Source organism: Squalius cephalus, assembly GCF_949319135.1.
Source record: "Squalius cephalus genome assembly, chromosome: 15".
Taxonomy (NCBI): domain Eukaryota; kingdom Metazoa; phylum Chordata; class Actinopteri; order Cypriniformes; family Leuciscidae; genus Squalius; species Squalius cephalus.
This window is the reverse complement of record NC_137136.1, coordinates 34,354,442-34,373,474: the sequence shown is the minus strand read 5'-3', so window position 1 is coordinate 34,373,474 and position 19,033 is coordinate 34,354,442. Positions and strand designations below refer to the sequence as shown.

Here is a 19,033-nt window from a genome sequence, read left to right as displayed (position 1 = left end):
GTGGTTTGTATAAAGATGAACGTGGAGTCAAATAATTATCAGTTTTATACAGTCATTCATATTTCAGAGCTTTCTTCTAAAAATAAATAATTGGACTGCAATGCATTCAAACACATTTCATCCGAAGTAACATACAATAAACACATTGCATGATCAGAAACTTCCAGAACAACATGGTCTGCTTGTATAACAGAAAGTGCTTTGCTATAATAGTTTTAGTAGCGGATGTCATGACATCAGAGCTGTGATATGAGTTTACAGCGCAGATAAACGGGGGACCAGCAGATTTCAGCACTAGAGGCACAAAACATATTCAAGGAGTTGACATTTGTGAAGGGAAATTGCACTCCATCTAACATATTAGAACAATATCTGCACATATTCTGAGATAAAAGAAACGGGTAACGCTTTACTTATAGCCTATATATATATATTGCATTATAACAGTATGTTTAATGCATTAATTATGCCTTAAAATGCATTGTGTGGTCTCATGAATAATTGTAACCTGTTATAATACATTAAAATACTCATCTATTCATTGTTATACCTTAAGAAAAAGTGTGAAACGCATGACAAACAACCAATTTCAGATCTATCTGAAAATATTATAATGCATTTTAACTTTGGTTACAATTATTAATAACAAAATATCATGCATTATAATGTACATTATGAATGCCTTTATAATGCATCACACATAAAGGCATTAAGTAAATTGTTACCAAGAATCCTTATTCATTTGGCAGCATTTCCAAACAGCAATAACTATACTTTCTCACTGTAAAATTACTGATGTACTGCATCCTGATTTACTGACATTTCAATTTTCTATATGGAGACACAGCAACAAAACTAGTTAAAAGTAAGATATGCTTTAGTTGCATTACACGTCGACCATGTGAATGGCCAAAAGCATTATGACAGCGTAAGAAGAAAACTAGCAGAATGATTCTGCTTAAGGCTGCTGTCTTACACTGTCTGGTGTTTGAATGGGTGGGAAAGTCTTCTAGTAGAAATGCTAGAAAGCAAGAGCTTCTGTCGGTGTTATACGAGAATCTATAAGTGCACGCATCTGAATGTACATTGGATTTCCACAAATAAAAAAAAGACAATGTGGTAGAATGGTTGTCGCAGCTTCATTATTAACTGGAAAGTGCACTGTATATGCATAGAAATAGTCTGCAAGTGTGTGTATCAGAAATGCATGTCACACTCCAATGTCTCAATCAGCCCTGAAAAATGTGAAGTTCCTCTTCACTGAAGTCCAGCTGTCTGACCAATCTGGATACAATGAGAGAAACAAGCAATCCATTAACCAAACAGTAAATAAACCTTTATGAAGCATACATTAACACTTATGTGTCCTTAGAGACATTTTTGGTGATGCAGACAGCATAGTTTTTGCCAAACGTGTGTGTTTTTATTGGAATTTTTATATTTGACCCATTTCTTTTCATAAATCTATGTTACACTAGGTACCCAAAATTGTCCCCATTTAAACCCATTAAAAAATGATTTGATTGTAGTGCCATTTAAGCATAAAATTATGCATTTTTTGTTCATAGGCAAGGCTTTGAAATTTAAATTTTTGCTATTTTCTATTAGATGGTGCCATTTCTCAGGTTTGGCCAATGGAGCAAATACTTGCCAGTAAATGAAGCGCCTATAAATGTGTGTTTTGTTTGAGAAATCGTGTGCGAGTGATAGACTGGTCCGGGACTGTAAAAATCCCCCCAAAGAATTCTGCTTAGCATGTAGTATATGTCAAATAATATAGTTTTAGTGGCATTATGTAAACAAAGTGGTATTTAAAGGGCTAAAATACTAAAAATCAATGGTATGTTTTGGAAGTTATGATCAGGACAATCAAAAAGTGGACACAAATATGAATATATATATATATAGTATTTTATGACCTTTTTGTCCTCTAGGAACTCTAACTTTTTAAAAATAATGCACATGGGTTAAATGAACGAGGCACTCACTTAAAAAGCTTTTAATATATAAAATGTGTGCACGTGTGTGTGTGTGTGTGTGTGTGTGTGTGTGTGTGTGTGTGTGTGTGTGTACAACTATCTTTGTGAGGACCAGTTTGAGTTGTAGACCATTGGAGTGAGGACAAAGAGAGTAAAGTGAGGACATGTTGGCCGGTCCTCACTTTCTGAGGGCCTTTAAAGGCCTGTTTGAGGGTCAAGACTTGGTTTTAGGGATAAGGTTATAATGAGGTTAAGGGTCGGTTTAGGGTCAGGGGTCGGGTTAGGCACTTAGTTGTGATGGGTAAGGTTAGGGTAAGCGGCTAGAGATTGCATTGTGTCAATGAATGTCCTCATAAAGATAGATGTAAAAGAATGTGTGTGTGTGTGTGTGTGTGTGTGTGTGTGTGTGTGTGTGTGTGTGTGTGTGTGTGTGTGTGTGTGTGTGTGTGTGTGTGTGTGTGTGTGTGTGTGTGTGTGTGTGTGTGTGTGTGTGTGTGTGTGTGTGTGTGTGTTTGTGTGTGTGTGTGTGTGTGTGTGTATGTGTGCGTTTGATTTATATTACATTGTGGGAACCAAATGTAACCTGAGATCACCTCCATTGTGGGGACCAGCCAGCGGTCCCCATGAGGGGAATGGGTAAATAAACACACTAAATTGTATTTTTTTGAAAATGTAAAAATGCAGAAAGTTTTCTGTGATGGGTAGGTTTAGTAGGGTAGGGTTAGTGTAAGGGGACAGAATATACAGTTTGTACAGTACAAAAACCATTACGTCTATGGAGAGTCCCCACAAAGATAGTGAACCAGACATGTGTGTGTGTGTGTGTGTGTGGGTAAACCATTAAATGACTCACTGCACTGCTAGCTCTGTGAATCCAGTCGGGCCGCACACACACACTAAACACTTGGAGTTTTCTGGTCTCTCGAGGAGGTTCTGCAGCACACAAGCATCTATCCGCCCTCTTCTGCCTTCCCATGAGTCTGCAGGCTCGGACAGAACACACTCCACCTCAAACCTAACAAACACACATGACTGACAGTGAGCTGAATAATGACACTACTGTCTTCTGCTTTACAGCGCAAACCACAGGCGTTTCAAAACTGAGGAATTTTACAACATTCATTTCTACTGTGAAGCTGCTTTGAAACAATCTGTAATGTATAAAGCGCTTTATAAATAACGGCGACTTGACAAAGGAAATGAACTGTTTTAGAGCGGAAGGTTCGGTCACAGCGATACTATACAGATTCCCACTGAGATTCACTTCACAGCCAAGGCTAAATGTGACCAAGCCAACAAAGTAGAGAACAGTCACTGTGATAAATCATACCTTTCCTCTTTCGCACAGAGTTCCTCCAGCTGAGAGCGCCAGAGAATGTCCCTCTCCTGGCGGTTGAAGAACATCAGCCTGGTTTTTCTGAAACGACATGCCAACATAAAAACCCTGCCTGCTTGAATGCACACACACACACACACACACAAATGTTGAGTTTAGTATTAATGCTTAAATTGAGGAACATTAGGATCAGTTAAAATTGTGTGTTACACCAGTGGTGTTTGTGAATGACATTCACGCATGTTAGATTAAAACACTAAATCTAAATGGAATCAATGGATAAAATGCTTAATATTAAAGACGAACGAGTTCATACAGATTTCTTTTGCGATGTCTTTATGTACGCTTTGAACAGTTTTTTTCACAAAACTCACCCGAGTTTTGGGTGAACAGACAGAAATCTCTCAGATTTTATAAAAAATATCTTCATTTGTGTTACAAAAAAGAATGAGTCTTGTGTGTTTAGGAACATGAGGGTGAGCGAAGGATGACAGAATAACCCTTTAATAAGGCTGTCACTTATGATTATTTTGGTAATCGAGTGATTAAGACCTAAGCCTTTAAAATGACTTAAAATGCACATATAATAACAATGAGGCAATAATGTTTGGTTCAAATAAAGTATCAAAAGCAAGTAATCATATGGTTTTATAGAACAACACTGTCAAAATCAAATCCTTGGTTAATACTGGCCAAACTTTGAAATGCCAAAAAATATTGATGTATTCTCCTGTGTTGCCGTAGGTTTATAAATGAATTGCGTTATAAATCTGATGAAAAGCATATGCAGAGATGGAGTTTGAGACACTCAAAGATAACAGGTCATGTGGAGCAGCATTTACTGTGAACAGAGACGCTCTGAGACGATGTAACCTACACGCATTTAAACATTATTAAAGGGGTCATCGGATGCCCATTTTCCACAAGTTGGGATGATTCTTTAGGGTCTTCATGTAAAGTTTGTAACATACTTTGATTAAAATTCCTCAATGGTTGTGTAAAACAACACTCTTTTACCTCCTCAAAAACAGCTCTGTTCACAGCGACCCGTTTCGGTGCATGTCTCTTTAAATGATAATGAGGTGCATGTCTCTTTAAATGATAATGAGGTGCATGTCTCTTTAAATGATAATGAGGTGCATGTCTCTTTAAATGATAATGAGGTGCATGTCTCTTTAAATGATAATGAGGTGCATGTCTCTTTAAATGATAATGAGGTGCATGTCTCTTTAAATGATAATGAGCAATGTCCCAGCCTTAAATTGAATATATTGAATTGCAGCCTTTGTGAATTCACAATAGCACTATGCTAATAGTTTTAATACATCGTGCAGCCTTAGAAAACGGTCTGATAATGCGGTTCATGTATTCTCGTCTCTTGCATCTTCCCGGTTACTCAACATGGGTAAATTGCAATCAAGGATATTTTAAAATTGAGAACTCAAATTTGCTTGAGGAATCGTGACAGCTACACCCTTTAACGTGACAAACTACACCTATGGATGCTCTGCTAGGACACCTGTGTGAACTTGAGGATAATTGACTTTTGTCATTTAAATGGTGACTTATGTGACAAATGCTGTATCTTTCTTGAGTTTTTCAGATTTGTATGGGCAGACCTGACAGATGTGAGGTCCTGTAGGGCCAGTCGTATGAGGCGAGCCATCGGTGTGAATCCTGTGCCGGCGGCTAACATGTAGAGATGGGTGACGTCCCGCAGGACGCGCATCGTGAAGGAGCCCTCAGGGCCGCCCACTGACAGAGCGGCTCCTGGAACAGACCAAACACAGCACATGAGCTACAGAGCCTTGCTTCTGATGCAATGCAATAGGCTTTATGCCCAGCTGCACTACTTCCTGAACTTCAGCCAGCTCCTTTGTTTCCTGACTGCCATTATTGGACAAACTGATTAATCCAGGTGTGTCTGATTATTGTTGCTGTGACTACTGAGGTCAGACACACCAGGATTAATCAGTTTGTCCAATAATGGCAGTCAGGAAACAAAGGAGCTGGCTGAAGTTCAGGAAGTAGTGCAGCTGGGCATAAAGCCTATTTTCAAACAAGAAAATGGGTTAAAATGTAATAAATGTATTGTGAAAATAATCTTTTTAAAAGTGTGGGCCGAATAAAAGCATTTCTTCAAGAAATTTCAACCATCACAGTTCAATAAATACATGTTTTAGAGAAATTATAGGGAACTTTGATACCAGGTGCAAATGATCTGGCACATACAGTTATTAGAAGTGATGTTTCTTCCAAAAGGTAATAGACATAATAGATCAAATTCAACTGGCATATTAAAGCTGTGACAAGTGAATTTATATGATATTATAATATACATACAATACTATTTTATGTTATATCACAAAAAATTCACAGAAAGTGAAAATGTCAGTATACGAATGTACTATTTATTTGCACTTTTGTTTTTGTTTTTTTCTGTATGTGAAAAACAGGGTTGAGTGCCATTTAGAATTAAATTGAGACATTTAAAAAAAAAATTCAATTCAATTCTAATTTCAATCGAGGTACCAAATGGGAAATGGAATTGAAATATAAGAGACTTAAAGTGAACTGAAAAAAAAAAAAAAAAAAAAAAATTGCATAATTTTTGTTTGGTAACAGAAGTCGGTGGGACTTCTGCATAATAATTTGCATTAAAAAATTCTAATTTATTTATCCATTTGTTCATTTATTTTGAGATTTTATAGGTCTCACATATTTATTGACGAGGGTGGAATATCCCAGAAGACTTGTTGAAAGTATTTGAATTCAGTAAATCCACTCTCAGTTATTCCACTTCATTAACTGAAAGGATGAATTTCTCCCAGCCCTGATGCAAAAGCACATAATACTCTTCCTTCCAGGTTAAAAAACAATAGATATGAGAAATACTAACCAATAGGAAGGTTGGCGAGGTGTGAGGTCAACACTCCTTCAGGATAGATCTTTATCATGAGATGTATGTCTGAGCCCATTTCAGCACTGGACTGTGCAGGAGGTATGAGTGTCTGATCCACTGGTGTGTAGGGTTTCACAACATCGGTACCTGTTCACCAAACACACAAAACCAGCAGCTGAACACCCCACAAACAGGTCACCTTCCACCCGCTTATTCTAGATTAAAGAGCATTTGATGTGTGACATGACGTGAATGATTACCCTGGACAGAGGTTTTGAGGTAGACGTGTCTCCCCACAGGAACATGCATACGTGACCCTGGAGGAAGTTGTAAACGCAAGACCTGCGTGTCATGTGTGACTTCTGTTTTTGAAACCAACACACATTCCCTGTAGAAGAGCCCTGTGATGAAACACACATTCATTTTTATGTTTTACCAAGTTATTTCTTTGATTATTTTCATTTATTTATTTGTGAGAGAGAGAGAGAGAGAGAGAGAGAGAGAGAGAGAGAGAGAGAGAGAGAGAGAGAGAGAGAGAGAGAGAGAGAGAGAGAGAGAGAGAGAGAGATCTAGCAGCATATTACAACAATAAAGAAATTTCACATAAAACAGGAAAGTAAATGCAATGAGGAGGAAATTGGGTAAACAGGCAAATGTACTATTTGTGTACATTTACTAAATGTACTACATTTTTATTAAATTATTGGTACCAGACAAAATATCTGTTTAAATAGTCTTTTACTCCATCTAAGAACTGTTTAACAAATTGTGATTTTAGAGTTTAAGAGTTTTCTAAGAAGGGGCAGAAGAAACAAACACTTTCTTTGGCGAACTCAGTCCTCGGTTTAGGTACTGATGCACATAATAAACGCTCATATTTTAAGTAGTCAGGAATATTTGACTGAATATGAACACCTTAAATGGTAATAATCATTATTTCTCTGGATTTAAAATCCTGAAGTTGTGTTATATCCCAAAAGCTATGTGTGAACATTCCAAGAAAATTGTTAATGTAGAAGCACAGCAGTAATACATCAACATGTACCATAAATCAACACTGTGTCATAAATTAATAATATGAAAGACAAATAATAAGGGGCCCAACACCGAGCCTTGTGGCACCCCTTTAGTCCAAGCTACGTTACAAAACAATGTTATTTCTCAAATGTGTTCCTATATACCTTTATCTTTACAAACTTAATTTAGATCTGTGTCTGACAATTGAGTTCACAGGTGTGTTACTCACCACGATCTTTACACTGAGTAAATGTGTCATGGAGTTCCAGTGGTTGCCCCACTTTCGTCCACTTGTCTTTAGCAGATTTGCGCAGACACACCTGTACTTTTCCAACAGAGTGGGCCGTCTGGACTATAAGCAGAGAAAAATAAAGAAACACATGAGAACATGTCTTTATAATTCACAAGAAGCATTGAAATTGTCTTTTTCTTTTTTCCTTTACTTATCTTCGGGGCTATTTCTGTATTTTACCGACAAAAAAAGAAGCAAAAAGCACCCTGACATTACCATGTTTATAGGATATGTCTCATAGTAACACCATGGTATTCTTTGAAGTACCATGTAAATATAATGATTCATCACCGTGGTACTGTACATTGCAAAGCTGACAGTGATATTATCTGATTCCCTCAATGTATCATGGTACCGCCATAGTGGGTTTTGTTTTGTACAGATCATTTTAATATAGTTCTAGATTCAACACAGAAAAGCATGTCTAATTTAACATACTACTCACCATCAACACGTCCTTGAACTTCACTGGACAGGCCTGAAAAAGAAACAGTGTTATCAGCTTGATAACTGAGTTGGCAGATGCACAAGAATGTTAATGTGTGTGTGGCTGGTGAAAGACTCACGCCAGTAGAGAAGGTACGACATCTTCCCCAAGAGCATCTCCACCCGAAGAGTCTCACCCTGTAGATCCACAACCGCACAGCCGGAGCTGGGAATCTGGAGAGGGGAAAACCATAGTGTTGGACTTTCCTAACCTTTCTTCTTTTACATCTGAGAGAAGACAACCACATAACCAACTGCACTTTACCAACCTTTCGCTTGGTGTAAACAACAATATTGACCGTGGCATCTGTCTGGAACCAATCATACCTAAAGATTAAAAAAAAGCTATTTAATCTGAATAAAATACTAATATTTTTAGAGTGCTGTAAGACTGACAGCACAGTAAACTCTAGGGCTGTAATCTCCCAGTCGATTAGTCGATTATTTGGTCGATACGTTCTGGCTCGACCAAAATTCTGATTGGTCGATTTTTTGCCGCGTTCATTTCATCAGGTGAAAAGCACTAATTGCTAATGGGGGTGTTTTCAGAGCACCCCTGTTTCCCAGGTAACAGTCTGTCTTCAGAACACCCCCATTGTTTTCACTTCTTTTGGATTAGCCCAACCCACTGGAGAAGAGACAGATTGAAGAAAGTAGGCTACTAGAAGGTTTGCTGAATATTATTACTTGATCTGGTTTGTTTAATAATTTTTTTTATTTTTTATTAAAGTGGACGTGCCTTTTGTGTTTAAGAGTAAAAGCTTTAAGTTAATAGTCTATTCGTGTCTCAGCCGCGAAGCTGAGCTTCTATGTTCGCGAGCTGCACAGAGCGGCTGAAATTATAGCTGTCAGTTATTATAATACATATGACAAAAACAATTGTCTAAATTATGTTACATATTCCTCAAAAGTTCTTGTCATGATATCACTAGTTGACAACATAGTACTATTTTCGGAAATCATAGGCTCTGATCTGATATTGCGCAGGTGCACGTGAAGCAACGCTGCCAGAGACTCATTTCAGTGCAAAATAATTACGTCAAAAACGATTTAATACTGCAAATAGCCTACTAGTTTTTTTATGTTTATTTATAATTCATTTAGGCGGACAACAAGGCGCACAGTGCGCAGCTAATTAATTTAAAGGTTTTTTTTTCCTAACGTCATTTTTAGTCGATTTTTAGTCGAAAATTTCAGGACTTTAGTCGACCAAGATTTTCTTTGGTTGATTACAGCCCTAGTTAACTCTCACTTTGAAGCCCAAAAAAGTGCATCAATCCATCATAAAGGTAATCCATACGGCTTCATGGGGTTAATAAAGGCCTTCTGAAGCAAAGCAATGCGGTCGTGTAAGAAAAATATCCATATTTATAACTTTATCAACTAAAATAACTAGGGTGAACAATCCCTTTAAGACTGTGCATGTCCGTGGACACCTTTAGTAAGGTGAATTTTTGTCCACATTTTGTTTAGATATGATATGAATACTTGGGAAAGTCGTTGTTGTACCGCCAGAAGGAATCATGCCACACCCTAGATTTCTGTGAAACACTGCCACTGTATAATAGTGATATAATGAAAGTCAAACATACCGAGGGCGATGATCTTTGGCAGGGAGAGGAGCAGATAAAGGCTCCAGTCTGAAAGGTGGAGGAGCAGACAAACCTGGTGTGAAGAGTAGCAAACACACAATTACTCCTCATGAGTCAAATCAGGCATGAAGTATTGGCATACATACTCAGCATTTATAACTAGAAATCCACATGGCTTTGCTGTCATACCGTTCAGATGAGTGCTCTCAGTCTTCTCCGTCTGAGCTGTAATAACCAAAGAGCCATGTAACAAGGAATTAAAACATAAAAAAAGCTTATTTTGGGTTTGATTGTGAACATTTCAGGTTAAATCAAACAACAGCATCCGTTAATTAGAAGAGAAAATTATTTCAGCCCAGAAACGACCAGGTCATGAGACAATATATTTGTGTGAAAATAATGATATGTTTCCATCTACTGCTGAAAGTGCTGACAGAACCTTGAGGAGCAGGACTGAGCTTCACTGCCATCCGTCCCACCAGACACTCCTTCAGCATGGACTCGTAGTTCACCCACCGGTGGACCTTCGGTGGACACACATACAGTAACACAGCCCTTATTCTGATTCAGATTGTTTTATTTAGTGCCATGTCAGCAGTCAAAGCTATTTTCATGGCAAAAATTTAATTACAAAAATACAATTAAAGCTGCAAGCAGCATTTATCGGGGTTCAAGCATTTAAGGCCTTTAAGCACATAAGCATTTAAGACATTAGTTTTATTTAGAAAGCTTTTAACCACTGAAATAATAGATGGAAAAGTCCATTTACAGCCAATACAGGCAATTTACCATAGGAAATGTATGGTTTTCAAACCTTTTTAACAGTTATAGCACCACCTATGGTCCGATCAACATGAAATTTTGCATGCTTGTTTAGAATAGTATGGCACATATGCTCACCAATTTTCGTGAAGTTCTGAGTTTTCGTTTAGGATTTATAGGCTTTTGAGTGTATTTTGCCACGCCCCTTTTCTAAATGACCCTGTTGCAGCCACCCAAATGCCAAAGTTCAACTTTTTTTTTTGATAATTATTGATCTAGAGAGGCCAGAGAATGGTCCTAGACTGGTTTGGTTCCGATCGGGGCGAAAAACCAGGGACTAGTTCGCAAAAGTAGGTTTTGGACAAAATTCGACATAGCAGAAAATTTTCCCTGCCTACATCCGAATCGGAGATAGCCGTTTTGTCCGCCTTGAGCCAAGGATTCCAACGATATAAGACACTTGATCCTGGGACAAACGGTCTAAGAGTTATGAGCAATTTTGAACTTTTGGTTGCTGTAGCGCCACCTATGGGCCAATCGGGGTCATACTCTGATAGGTTGTCCTCAAATTGAGGCCTACCATCTGGCCAGGTTTCAAGTCTCTAGGCCTTACGGTTTGTCCTGCACGATGCGTTTTACAAATCCTTACAATTACAATAGGGTTTCAGCATTTCATGCTTGAACCCCTAAATATCATATAAATACAAGAAAAAACAAACAAACAAAAACAGCAAGTCATATTATACAAGATTTTTTTTAAATTAACATATGATAAAAAATCCAAATCCTTTTCAGGCATAATCTTATATAAGGGTCACAGCCCTTATAAATCCTCTACAAACTATTAGCTTTCATTTGATTCATAGTTTATAAATTGCAGTCTTTACATTGTTGATACATTAATCGACTATATAAAAATAGTGAAGTCTTCATTCAGTGTCACTGTAATTATTATTGTTTAATTAGCTCATATGTAAAGAGTTAGATCATGTGTTTTATCCTTTGTTAACTATTCCTAACAGATGTACAGTATTTTAAACCAATGTGTTGATGATTATTAGGAGCAAATAGTCCTCACTTTAGATTAGGTCATGGGAAATACTAAAACTAACCTTTATTGGACATTAATGATTCCTAAAATGTGCATTAATTCACTTCTATACATAAACATTTATATTTGATAATTACTATTAATTTAGCTTTTCAAAGTTTTCATTAACTATTAACAACTCTGGTTTAAAATAAGACTGGCGTTATTGTTTATATGTAGATATGCGTATGCAACTTACTTTTTTGTATGTTTGGATACATATAGTTTACACAGTTACAATATACTGTAAAAATAGATATTCAGAAATAAATGTTATAATGAAGTAATTGAGTCAACTGAAACCAATGTCACTGATCACAAATTCCACAGAATGCTCTGATTAATTCCATGAATTCAATGATCATAGATTTGTAAACATTTGTACATCAGTAAAGCTGTTCATACATAAATGATTAATGTTTTAGATGCTGTCAAAACTGTATGTTTTTGTGTCTATGCAAATTTATTTGCAACTTTGAAGGACTTTAATGGTTCTTAAAATGTTAACAAATACATTAAGCATAAATTCACTTTATACATAAACATTTCTTTACACTACTGTAAAAAATCATGAACTACTAGCAACTCTGGTTTGGCCTCACTGTTTATATGTAAATATTTGTATGAAACATTTACAGGTACAAAAACAGACTAGCTCTTCACATATGAGCTAATTTAACACTGATCATTTGAAAATTAAAATGACAATAAATGAACAACTAAATATTTGTATATCGCCAATTAATGTATCCACAATGTAGACACTTCAATTTATAAACTATCAACTATAAATAGTTTACAAATGATTTGCAAGTACTTTATCACTGTAAGCATTCAAGATTAAAGCAAGTTTTCAAATGCTCGGCTCCAGCAGGACTTTACCTGGTCAAACAGGTCAGTGCTGTCAATCCCAGCAGCCCTCATTAACTCCGCCTCCCCACCAGGGTGGAAATCCATGTACGCACTCACGTTATAGACCATTCCTACAGCAAACACACAAACACAGGGAGCATGAGAACGATACAGCCTGGAGGGGAGGAAGACAGGAACAAACACTGGTGGGATTGATGGAGATGTGATCTCTTGTTATTGGATTGATGAAGCATTAGAAAATGAGACCATTCTAAAAATAAAAAAAGTGAGACAAGACAGTGCCAACAAGATGAAAAATGCAACACTTGTATTCAAATCAGCATTAAACGATAGTTTTTCTTCTCTATTGTGCCGTATTTCAGAGTGAAAAGCTTCTGGAACAAGAACAAATGTGGGCGGGGCTTGAGTTTGTCCACGGGGAATTGATTGGATGATTGGATGGTCGTGGTTTCCTATTGGTGGATCTCATGTGAGTGACAGGTTGCCCCACCCTCGTCATCAGAGAAGAGATCATCACATGAATAAAAAAAATAATAATAAACACTGCAATATTCCATTAAAAGTAAGAATTGTCTATTTTGATTTCATGGAGACTTTATTAGAATATCAAAATACCATATTTACAAAAGTTGAGTACTTTTCTGTATGAAAGTAAAACCTGCATGTGTGATCATGTAAATATATTACACACACACACACACACACACACACACACACACACAGTATCTTATGCTCACCAAGGTTGCATTTAAAAAATAAAAACAGTAATATTTTGAAATTGTATTAAAATATAAAATCAATATTTTCTATGTTATTAAACTAATTTATTCCTGTGATCAAAGCTGAGTTTCCAGCATCATTACTCCAGTCTTCAGTGTCACATGATCCTTCAGAAATCACTCTGATATGCTGATTTGCTGCTCAAGAAACATTTCTGATTATTGTCACTGTTGAATACAGTTTATATTTGAGGTTGTACCTCTAATGCAGGTCCAGCAGTCGCTCCTGGTGTTGTGTTTCTTCAGCTCGTCTTCGCTCACCTCGATCAGTCTTCCTCTCAGTCCGGTCAGGTCGCGGCCACTCTTGGTCAGTCGGATCCAGTCCAGCAGACTGTGCCCGGGCTTCAGTGCCACCTGGATTCATCACACACACACACACACAGCATATTTACAGCTGCATTCAGACACAGACCCCTTAAATCAGTATCCATGACAGTAGCGTAGCCTCTAACCTTATTCCTGGACTGTCCGGCTGGCGAGACTCTCTGCTGGGATCCGGCTGATGGGAAGCTCTGCGACGGCACGTTCAACATCTCTGATGCTCTAAAACAGCCCCAGTTCCTGACAAAACCTGCCCGAACACACTGGATATCACTAATCAGGAGCTAAACATAGATAAATTAAAACTGGCAAAAGTACACTGAGTGCCACTGATCGTGGGAGTTTATTTGTGAGGAGGAGGAGGAAGTGTTATGAGAGTGTTATAATTAGATGCGACTTCCTCATTTTGGCAGGTGGCTTTATTATTATAATTTTGTTGACCTATCAAACATGACAACATGGTCCAATTCAGCTGCTCTAAAAACACACCGACATAAGAGAAAAGTAATAAGCAGTAGCGATGACACTGCTGTCATAACAGCACCTACAGCAGCACCTAGTTCCTAGCGCTTGAGAAACTGTCGCGGAAATATGACGTCATTGTTGTGCTCGGGATCGATTTCATGATAAAAGTCGAATCTATAACAAATCGAACATATAAAAGCCCTGTCAAAATTAAAATATGGGATTTTGCTGGATTTAGTTGATACATATATTTTATTTTTTTTATTTTATTTTATAACATTTTCTTAATTCCCCCTGTGTTGATCTTGTAATCATTGATATGGGTCTTATTGTGTTTGGAAGTATATTATTTATTCTTTTGAACCTGTGCATATATTTTATTGATTTATTTATTTTTACAGCTCCAAACTTACAAACAGAAGCAGTTATACGTGTATCAGTGACTTCGTCTGTGTAATATTTGAATTAACATACATGTCTTAATTCTGACATCTACCAGATGTCTCTCAGACATTTATATTGTTATATGACCCTTAATATTTTTCCAACTAAACTCGAAACATTCAGAAACATGAATAATGTCAATGAAGTTAATATATTTGATCATTATTTCAGCGGATCTTTAGCCTAACGCAAACAGGTGACAGTGTTTTAAACTAAGAGCAACTACTGTCTCCACATACAGACTCTTTCTTAAACTTGGTTATTATATATTTAAAAACTCACCAGACAAAACACTGGAGATGACAGAAAAGACTGTTGAGATGTTGCCTCTGTTTTCAAGTCTATAATCTTCATCCTCTTCTTCCTCAAAGTCCTCTTCATCTTCCTTTACCATTCCAGTGATATAACTTTTACAATCAGTGTTTAAAAAAAAAGAAAAGTATTACACCTAATTATCAGTCAGATCAAACAAATGCATGGCTTTATATTTTGACAGGAGGTACATGCGGATCTTGCATGACTTTATTATTGGCTAATCTGTTTAATCCCACCAATAGGAACTAGAAGAGATTATACTGAATGACACGGGACTTCAAAGAAAGAGTTAAGACTTCAAAATAAAAGTCTTAGTCATACAGAAAGAATCAAAGTTTTAAAATTTGCTCTAATAGTGAAACCTCAAACATCCTCTTATGTCCTTCCAATTTTAATCAAACACTCATATTTTGTATGAATAGGAAGCAGAAGAAAAACAAACTCTGAATCCTTGAGTTGTACATTTTTACATTGGGCAAAATGTAAGGCTACTTTTAACAAATTCTTTGATCAATTGATGCACAACTAAAACGTCCCGAAGACTGTGAGATGAATTTGACTGCATTTGCATCTTTACATGAAGGGATTTCTTGGGTTCAGTTATTGGTTCATTCACTGAGAGAGAGAAGAATAATTGGACACTTCATTTCTCTGATTCTGACACAATATACTCAGCCCGTTCTCATCCCCAAGTCGTCATCATATACTGACGCTTTCAAAAATGCTTCAATATCTGACGCTCAAGGCACCCTTTAGCGTCCATATGAGACGCATAACCCTACCACAGACCTAAACCTACCCATAAACGAAGCGTCACATATGGACGCTAAAGGGTGCTTTGAGCGTCAGATATTGAAGCATTTTTGAAAGTGACGCTTTGGGGTGAGAATGTGTTGATATACTAGCCCCAGACAACTTCCGGCAAATTCAGATTTGCTCGAGAAGTAGTCTCGCAAAGAGCTCATTCAAACCCATTTCCATGGCCTAGAAATCGCAGCACCAATCAGAAACGTTGAGACGGGCTTTACACGATGATGATCGCTCTGATTGGTTTTAGGTCTATCCAATTGCGCCCAGAAGCATTTGAGCGACGTCCGTTGGTGACGCCCCTTTGGAAATGATTTGTCAATGGAGCTTTGCCAGACCATAACTCAGTTACTACTGAGAATGGTCTGGTTTTAACCAGGCTAACAATATGCTGCAGATGGCCTCAAAAACAAATTGAGAAAGATGTAAGATGAATAGAAGAAGATGTCTATTCAAATGGAATCACGCAATGTGATGCATTCACACTAACTGATAAAAAATGTAATTAATCATCATGACAAATATCATTATTTCCTAATGCAGTATAAAGTGCATTGATCTGTCCTGCTTTTCCCAAAATCACTGCAAGTGGATCGGAAATGATGGTTTCTGGTTTCTATGTTTTGCTGTGGGAAACGCCACCCTGGTTATTATCATCTTTTCCTTTTTGCAGTCACAGAAACATGTGGTGTTCACTCTGCACAGAATGAGTCATGTGAAGGATGTTTCTCAGGCATGAATGCAGCTTGAAGGAGACGCTTCTGATAGTTTTCTCCCAGACCTGAAGATACAGGCTAAAACTGGGCATTCTGCATTGTCTCATAGTCTTATTTATTTAGCACATTTAAAACCAACCAAAGTTGAATAGTAGTGCTTTACATAAAAATTCTAAAATAAGGACACGCATTGACCAATAAAACTACAACATATAAAAACTAGGGCTGTCAAACGATTAATCGCGATTAATCGCATCCAAAATAAAAGTTTGTGTTTACATAATAAATGTGTGTGTATGGAGTATAATTATTTTCTATATATAAATACACACACATGCATATATATTTAAGAAAAATGTGTTATTTATATGTAAAATATTTATATATAATATAAATTATATATAATATAAATATATATACACAGTATATACATGCAAATATTTCTTAAATATATACATGCATGTGTGTGTATTTATATATAGAAAATAATTATACACCGTACACACACATATATTATGTAAACACAAACTTTTATTTTGGATGCGATTAATCGCGATTAATCATTTGACAGCCCTAATAAAAACGCAACATTTAACTGTTATGCACTAAACATTAAATTATGTTGTAATGTTCTGGAGGGGTTATGTGGGATTAAAGGTTTGCCAGATCCGGTGGAGCCTCTGGTTATTTAAAGATTTATACACCGACAATAAAAGTGTGTACCTAAATCTAAGATGGACAGGAAGCCATTTTCAATTAGTTGATTATAGTGTACCTTCTTAAAGCGATAGTTCACCCAAAAATGAAAATTAGCCCATGATTTACTCACCCTGAAGCCATCCTGTATATGACATTCTTCTTTCAGACGAATACAATCTGAGTTATATAAAAAAAAAATAATCCTGGCTCTTCCAAGCTTCCAAGAGTGAATGGGTGTCTGTCTTTGGAAGTCCATTAAAGCGCATCTATTCATGATATCGTAATGACGAACGCGGTTTCCCAGCCCTGTTTGTTTGAACCACGAGATTGCCTCATTATGTTGTGCATCAAGTTCAAGGGCTACTTTTTTGACGTAAATCGATGCATACGGCCGTCTGCCGTAAGCTAGTTATTTTATTTTTCTTACACGGATGCATCGCTTCACTTTAGAAGGCCTTTATTAACCCCCGCAGAGCCACGTCGGGCACTTTTATCATGGATGGATGCGCTTTGATGGACTTCCAAAGACAGACACCCATTCACTGCCATTATAAAGCTTGGAAGAGCAGGACATTTTTTAATATTACTCAGATTGTATTCTTCTGAAAGAAGAATGTCATATACACCTAGCATGCTCAGGGTGAGTAAATCATGGGCTAATTTTCATTTTTGGGTGAACTATCGCTTTAAGCCTCACCGTGGCATTTTGCACCAATTGTAATTGAGACAAAGATGTGGCGGTGACTCCAGAAAACAGAGTTACAGAAATCTAGATGCGCTAGAATACGGTGTGGATGCAAGTCTGCTTTTAAAAATGGTTTGTTTTTGCACCCCTGCTAAAGACCTTACATTTTGAAAAGTAAATTTAAGATTTTAAAGTTGTTGTGAAAGTGAAGGTGTGCTGGTCTTCTCTATTGTGCCGTATATCCGAGTGAAACGCTTCTGGAACAAGAACACATGTGGGCGGGGCTTGATTGTGTCTGTGGGGAATTGATTGGATGGTTGTGGTTTGCTATTGGCTGATCTCATGTGAGTGACAGGTTATAGCTCCGCCCTCGTCATCAGAGAAGAGAAGAGATTGGAGAGATGTCGCTGCAAGAGGGATGGGAAGTTATTCTGATTCAAGATTACCAGGAACATGAATATACAAAAATGTGCATTAATAAATTATTTATAATAAATACTGCAATATTCCATTAAAAAAAAAGAGAATATATATATATATATATAGGGTACTGTCCCAGTGACAGCTTTTGTACCTATTTTCTGAGAGTGTACCATGATGTAGTAAACAAATTAGATGTTTGTACAAGTATCAACATTCAATTATCGTTCTAAGACGCTTGTACTTTAATGGCAACGAATCACATTACTTTTCTGATGGAGCAATTATACCCCAGGAAACATTCATTTAATAATTTAGCTTGAGATGACATGTAATTTATTAACACTTCATATTATGACCGACAAATTGAAACTGGAAAAAAAAAAAGATGCGTGGAGCACATACACAGTACATACATATACCCAATCATTAGGGCCCGAGCACCGATGGTGTGAGGACCCTCTTGGAATTGCTCTGTTTATTATTAGGGCCCGAGCACCGATGGTGTGAGGACCCTCTTGGAATTGCTCTGTTTATTATTAGGGCCCGAGCACCGATGGTGTGAGGACCCTCTTGGAATTGCTCTGTTTATTAGGGCCCGAGCACCGATGGTGTGAGGACCCTCTTGGAATTGCTCTGTTTATTATTATTATTATTATTCTTCTCCGCATTGAATTGCATTTTTGAGGGCCTAAACATGCGCGAAAACTCACGAAACTTTGCACACGCGTCAGAACTGGCGAAAATTTACATCTGATATAGGTTTCAGAATTGGACGGGGCAAAATGGCTCGATAGCGCCACCTATAAAAGTTCAACGGAGTGCGCCTCCTGCAACGTTCCACGTACGTGCACGAAATTCGGTACATACGTGTAATGACCTAATACCTACAAAAAAGTCTCTTGGAGCATAGCCCTAAACACAACAGGAAGTCAGCCATTTTGAACTTCCTCTCAGATTTTTGTGCAGTTTTTGCCATTTTCAGGCCTCGTACTTTAACGAACTCCTCCTACAGTTTTAATCTGATCATCTTCAAATTTGGTGAGTGTAATC

At 37.3% G+C, this 19,033-nt stretch overlaps 1 protein-coding gene across 2 annotated transcripts; it reads right to left on the bottom strand.

Moving 5' to 3' along the window:
• Positions 1 to 1,128: 1,128 nt before the first annotated feature.
• On the bottom strand, positions 1,129 to 14,905 carry cyb5r4 (cytochrome b5 reductase 4). 2 transcript variants are annotated; one of them, XM_079895058.1, is made up of 17 exons: positions 14,621 to 14,905; positions 13,561 to 13,679; positions 13,309 to 13,462; positions 12,339 to 12,439; positions 10,044 to 10,128; positions 9,794 to 9,829; positions 9,605 to 9,677; positions 8,282 to 8,339; positions 8,093 to 8,186; positions 7,972 to 8,004; positions 7,464 to 7,586; positions 6,478 to 6,618; positions 6,215 to 6,364; positions 4,935 to 5,085; positions 3,310 to 3,396; positions 2,833 to 2,994; positions 1,129 to 1,284 (listed from the first exon to the last, which is right to left on the bottom strand). In XM_079895058.1, exons 1-17 carry the CDS (start codon positions 14,730 to 14,732, stop codon positions 1,230 to 1,232), a joined length of 1,734 nt encoding a protein of 577 aa, XP_079751184.1. In that variant the 5' UTR covers positions 14,733 to 14,905; the 3' UTR covers positions 1,129 to 1,229. The 2 variants fall into 2 exon arrangements, with proteins under 2 accessions (XP_079751184.1, XP_079751185.1); XM_079895059.1 differs by lacking the exon at positions 14,621 to 14,905 and adding an exon at positions 13,978 to 13,997.
• Positions 14,906 to 19,033: the final 4,128 nt, after the last annotated feature.

What these genes read in the sequence shown, in the direction of transcription:
- cyb5r4 (XM_079895058.1), bottom strand. Translation starts at nt 14,732, where the DNA reads ATGGTAAAGGAAGATGAAGAGGACTTTGAGGAAGAAGAGGATGAAGAT. An exon ending in AGTTCAAGGACGTGTTGATG is followed by an intron (nt 7,587 to 7,971) that starts GTGAGTAGTATG and finishes CTCTGCTTATAG; the next exon opens with TCCAGACGGCCCACTCTGTT. An exon ending in TACTCAGTGTAAAGATCGTG is followed by an intron (nt 6,619 to 7,463) that starts GTGAGTAACACA and finishes GTTTCATCACAG; the next exon opens with GGCTCTTCTACAGGGAATGT.